We start from the raw sequence: 5,000 nt of genomic DNA, 5'->3' as shown, positions 1-5,000 counted from the left end.
GAAAGAAAGAGAGAGAGAGAAAGAGAGAGAAGGAAAAAAGAAAAAGAAAAAGGCCAGGCAGTGGTGGCTCATGACTTTAATCCCAGCACTTGGGAGGCAGAGGCAGGCAGATTTCTGAGTTTGAGGCCAGCCTAGTCTACAGAGTGAGTTCCAAGACAGCCAGGGCTACACAGAGAAACCCGAAAAACCTATCCCGAAAAACAAGAAAAAAGAAAAAAGAAAGAAAGGAAAAAGAAAAAGGAGGGGGGGACATGAGGAGGCTTCTAATAGGATGCAAAGAAGTACATGTGTCAACTAAGGTTCTGAAGGACGTGTAGGAGTTTGCTGGCACACCCTGCTCTACAAGGGGAATGTCTTAGGCATTTGCTCATATACATAGAAATTGAGGTTGTATGTAAGGAGCATTGTGTGAGGACAGAGGGCTGCAGAGGCCGAAGGACCCTAGCTGCATCCCTGGGGTACTGTGGAACACAGAAGGTGTTAAAGCAAAGGACGTAGGGAGGTACTGGAAGCGAGTGGCCTGTTCCGTTCTCTCCTGCTAGCACTTGCTGATGTCTCCGTCCGTTTCCTCCAGAGTTATTTTCACCTCCTTCCTGTTTGTCTCTGGCAGCTCAGTGAGATGGGTCGGGCACCAGCCTTAGCTCCCCCACTCCAGGCTGCTCCCCGGAAACCGCATATCAGAGCTGTGCCCAGCAGCAGCTCCAGTCCTCCCAGCCACCCCATCCCACAGATTCAGGGAGATGGAGACTGGGTCTAGCCTCACCCAGGAGGCCTCACCCAGGAGCCAGTGCAGGCTGCTCCCTCCTGGAGAGGATGGGAGCCCTGTGGTTTATCTGGTCTTCCGGGTAGAGGCTGAGTCTGCTTTTCTGGGAAAACCTTAATCTCCGGCCTTTCTTTACTCAGACATCCTTGGAGGCCTGGTCTATATAGGGTCATCAGCTAACTGTGACCCCCAAGCCTGTAGAGGGCATGGGCCAGCGCCCTGGGTGCACTGCACTAGCCTCTGGCCCTGGGTTGTTTTTTTTTTTTTTAAGCAAAACAAGAGAGTCCAGGTGCATTGAAGGCTGCAACTGGGGGTGGACCCAGGGTCCTTACGGCCCTTTCTCTGGAGCCTTCTCCTGCCCTGAGAGTCCAACTCCCAGCCTCAGTTTACCAGAAAACCTCACCCTCACACCCAGTCAAATTCCTCTGCGGTCAGGGAACAGCCCTAGAGCTGGCCTATGGAGATATGGGGTTGTTCCCAGAGAAAGGCGGAGCCTGATGACCGTCTTAAGCCGGTTTGGCTGTTGGCTATCCCCCTAAGAACTCCCAGGCACTGAGGACCCAGGTCCCTCCATACATCCCTGAGCAATGTGTGTCTATGAGACTCTACATCCAGTGCTGGACCACGACCCCCAGTGCTGCCAGACTCAGGCCTGAGGTGAGAGGACAGTGCAAGGTGTGGGTCCCCCCACTCATGGCCAGGACCTTGCACACGTGGCCTGCTCAGAGGCTTTGCATAGCCCCAGGGTGCCCAGGAGCTCTGTACTCCTCTAGGCGGCATCTCGGGGATCATCCTGCCTACAGGTGGCCCATGTGAGGGCTGTAGGGACCCCGGCTGCCCAGAGGGTACGTGCCTGGAGTGCCCCAGGAGGGGGTGAGGCTTCCCAGCTAGCATTCCTGGAGCCAAGTACGACTCCCAGACGTGGGCTCAGACTCTGACCACCAGAACATGAAGGGAATGGCCTCCGGAGTGGCATTCCACTGCCTTGGTGTCTGCAGGGGGCCAGGGAACTTGATCAGATTCCGTCTTGAGGTCCTCCCGTCTTCAGTGTCCTATCATGTCGCATAAGGTCTTGCGCTTGCCTGCACTGTGCAGTGGCGGGGGTAGGGGGATGGGGGAGACAGTCAAAAAGCTCCGCCTTCCAACTAAGGGGATCTGAGGATGGAGGGCTGCGGTGGGACATCCTAGCATTCTGGAGGCAGAGGCAAGAGGCTGGTCTGAACCGCACAGGGACAAAGTCTTGTTCAGCATCTAGATCAGACTGCCGTCCTCTTGGCTCTGGTGCTTTCGATGGCTCCTGTTGCTCAGAGGTATAAAGATACAAAGCCTGGCAGGGTCCTCCTAAGGAAAGCTATGTGACCACTAATAAGTGACTTTCCCTCACTGTCCACATCTGCAAGACCAGTGGGGTGGGACGCTTCCTCCCTCCTGGTGTAAGTCCAAGAGAGAGTAAAGTTAATGGGCTTGCTTGGGAACACCCTCTCTTCTGTCCACTCCTGCCTCAGTTTCCCCATCTGGAAAGACTGGGGCCAGCCTCTTCCTTCTCATCCAATGCTAACTCTGCCCAGCAGACCTCCTTGAGGCCCGCCGGCCACTCGCCCATGAGTGCCTGGGTGAAGCTCTTCGTGTCATGCGCCAGGTCATCTCCAAATACCCACTCCTGAACACGGTGGAGACTCTCACAGCCGCTGGTACACTCATTGCCAAGGTCAAAGGTCAGTCCAGGGAGATCCACTGGGGGAGGGTTTCCCGGAAGAGGGGATCTCTGTAGTGGGGTTTTGAAGGATGCATAGGCATTTGACAAACGCACTTCCCACCCCATCTGCCTCTCAGCCTTTCATTATGAATGCAACAATGAATCAGATAAGAGAGAGTTTGAGAAGGCTCTGGAGACCATTGCTGTGTCCTTCAGCTGCACGTGAGCTGGGGGTCTGTGGTGGGGGGTCGGGCAGAGTGGAGTTGGGAAGCGGACCTCTGGAATGACTCCCTCTGGCCCTTCAGTGTGTCAGAGTTCCTTTTGGGTGAAGTGGACAGCAGTACTCTCCTGGCCGTGCCTCCCGGGGACCCCAGCCAGGTGAGCAGCCAGCAGCTCACATCCAGGTCAACGTGTTTGTGGGAGGGAGTGGCCCTCTCCCACAGGGTGGGCACCTGGTCTCAGCTGTGTGATTCTTATCTCCTGGGCTGTGTGGGCCTCTCTGAGGGGCCATCGAGGGTGTTAGAGATAAGAAAGGGCAGGGCAGAAGTGCCTCCTGAACAGAACATGATTCCTCACACAGTCCATGGAGAGCCTTTATGGGCCTGGCACCGAGGGGCCCCCACACAGCGTGGAGGAATGTGAAGAAGGTGAGTGTCTCTGAGTGTGAGGCTGGGTAGGCAGGAGGTGGCGGGGGCCACGAGAGGTGTGGACATCTGGACTGAGCATTGCTCCCCCCCCAAGGTTGCCTGCCCCCGGAGGAGGTGGACATGCTTCTCCAGCGCTGCGAGGGGGGCGTGGACGCTGCGCTGCAGTATGCGAAAGACATGGCCAGGTACATGAAGGATCTCATCAGCTACCTGGAGAAGAGAACCACCCTGGGTAAGAGAGGAGAGACACCTGGGGCAGGGGGCGGGGCGGGGGCGGGGTCAGGGAAGGCAGTTTCCAAAGCCTCACTCTGCACTCCATTCACTGATAGAGATGGAATTCGCCAAAGGTCTCCAGAAGGTTGTCCACAACTGCAGACAGAGCGTCACGCATGAGGTGGGTTGGGCAAAACAGGCGTGGGAAGAGGGATGCATAGGAGTTTGACAGGCGTGGCTGCTCCTTCCCACTCCTCCCAAGGGCTCCTGTTGGATGCGGTGCCAGTAGCTAAGAGTAGCTGCAGGGTGCTGGGACCCCTCGGTCCTCATCCTGGTGACCAGCGATCCCGCCCCACAGCCCCACATGCCTCTCTTGTCCATCTACTCACTGGCCCTGGAACAAGATTTGGAGTTTGGCCACGGCATGGTGCAGGCAGTGGGCACGCTGCAGACCCAGACCTTCATGCAGGTGGGCTGTGTGCCTGAGGTGAGATGGCCTGCTGGCTGGGGATGGCACTCACCAGTTTGGCACTCATGGTACGTCCCTGCCTCTCTTAGCCCCTGACCCTGCGGCGGTTGGAGCATGAGAGACGCAGGAAGGAGATCAAAGAGTCTTGGCATCGGGCACAGAGGAAGCTGGTAAGGGCCAGCTGGATGTGGCGAGTGTCTGCCCCCCAAGTTGGTCAGTGCAGGTCCCCTGTGCTTGCAAAGAGCAGTCATTCCGGAGATGCTAAGACACTCCAGCCTCAGCAGGGCACTCAAGAGTCCCACACACTGTCAGATGCTCAGAAATTCAGAGAGAGACTGCAGTCTCAGCCTCGGTTGATGTACACTCCATGTACACCACTGACCCCATTTTTCTAAGGCATGGAGGTGGCCTGGGAGACATGCCTCAGTGGGTAAAGTACCTATCAGGAGAACATGGGGCCCTGAGCCACGTGGCCAGCATCCCCGTAAAACCAGGTGTGGCATCCCGCATCTGTAACCCCCACACCCAACCCAGGTGGGATGGGTGGCTCTCGGGCTCGATGACCAGAAAGCCTAACTGAATCTGGGTTCACTGGGGCACCTGTCTCAGAAAGCAAGTGGGCAGTAGTGGTCCCTGCCTTTAGTCCCAGCACTTGGCAGTCAGAAGCAGGAGGCTCTCTGCTTGTCCCAGCCCAATCAGAGCTGCATAGTGAGGCCCTGTCTCAAAACTGAAAGAAATAGGGCCCAGCCCTCCACCTCTGTCTTGCACACACATATGCACACAGACAGACAGAGATGGTGTCCAGCCTCGAGCTAATAAGTCTGTGCCCCGCACCTGTCTCTGATTGGGGTTCCAAAATGAATGGGTCATTGGGGGTGTGTACCCTGCTTCCCTCTGAGGGACAGCCCCTCTTCTCAGTTTCTGTGAATCCTCTCCGTCTATATCCTTTGCTCAGAATGGATAACATGGATAACACAAGGAATTGTTATTGATTTCCCAGTGCTCTGTACATATTATGGAATACAAAGTGCAATACTGTTGGAAGTCCCTCCCCCAAATTTTGTCATTTGATTTTTATTTATTTATTTATTTATTTAATTTTAATTTTTAGGTTTTTCTTTCTTTTTTTTAAAAAAAAAGATTTATTTATTTATTTATTTTATGTGGGTACACTGTCACTGTCTTCAGACACACCAGTAGAGGGCATCAGAT

At 55.0% G+C, this 5,000-nt stretch overlaps 1 protein-coding gene across 2 annotated transcripts in view; it reads left to right on the top strand.

The window, feature by feature from the left end:
• Arhgap45 (Rho GTPase activating protein 45) overlaps positions 1-5,000 on the top strand; it is a 14,006-nt gene that overhangs the window by 1,670 nt on the left and 7,336 nt on the right. For both annotated transcript variants that reach the window (XM_031349931.1, XM_031349930.1), the window contains exons 3-10: positions 2,335-2,478; positions 2,597-2,681; positions 2,765-2,837; positions 3,040-3,106; positions 3,201-3,338; positions 3,436-3,500; positions 3,678-3,788; positions 3,878-3,958. In XM_031349931.1, coding sequence (XP_031205791.1) covers positions 2,335-2,478; positions 2,597-2,681; positions 2,765-2,837; positions 3,040-3,106; positions 3,201-3,338; positions 3,436-3,500; positions 3,678-3,788; positions 3,878-3,958 — 764 coding nt within the window. The remainder of the gene's footprint in view (positions 1-2,334; positions 2,479-2,596; positions 2,682-2,764; positions 2,838-3,039; positions 3,107-3,200; positions 3,339-3,435; positions 3,501-3,677; positions 3,789-3,877; positions 3,959-5,000) is intronic.

This window comes from Mastomys coucha, unplaced genomic scaffold (assembly GCF_008632895.1).
Source record: "Mastomys coucha isolate ucsf_1 unplaced genomic scaffold, UCSF_Mcou_1 pScaffold4, whole genome shotgun sequence".
In the NCBI taxonomy this organism is placed as follows: Eukaryota; Metazoa; Chordata; class Mammalia; order Rodentia; family Muridae; genus Mastomys; species Mastomys coucha.
This window is presented reverse-complemented; position numbering and strand designations above follow the sequence as displayed.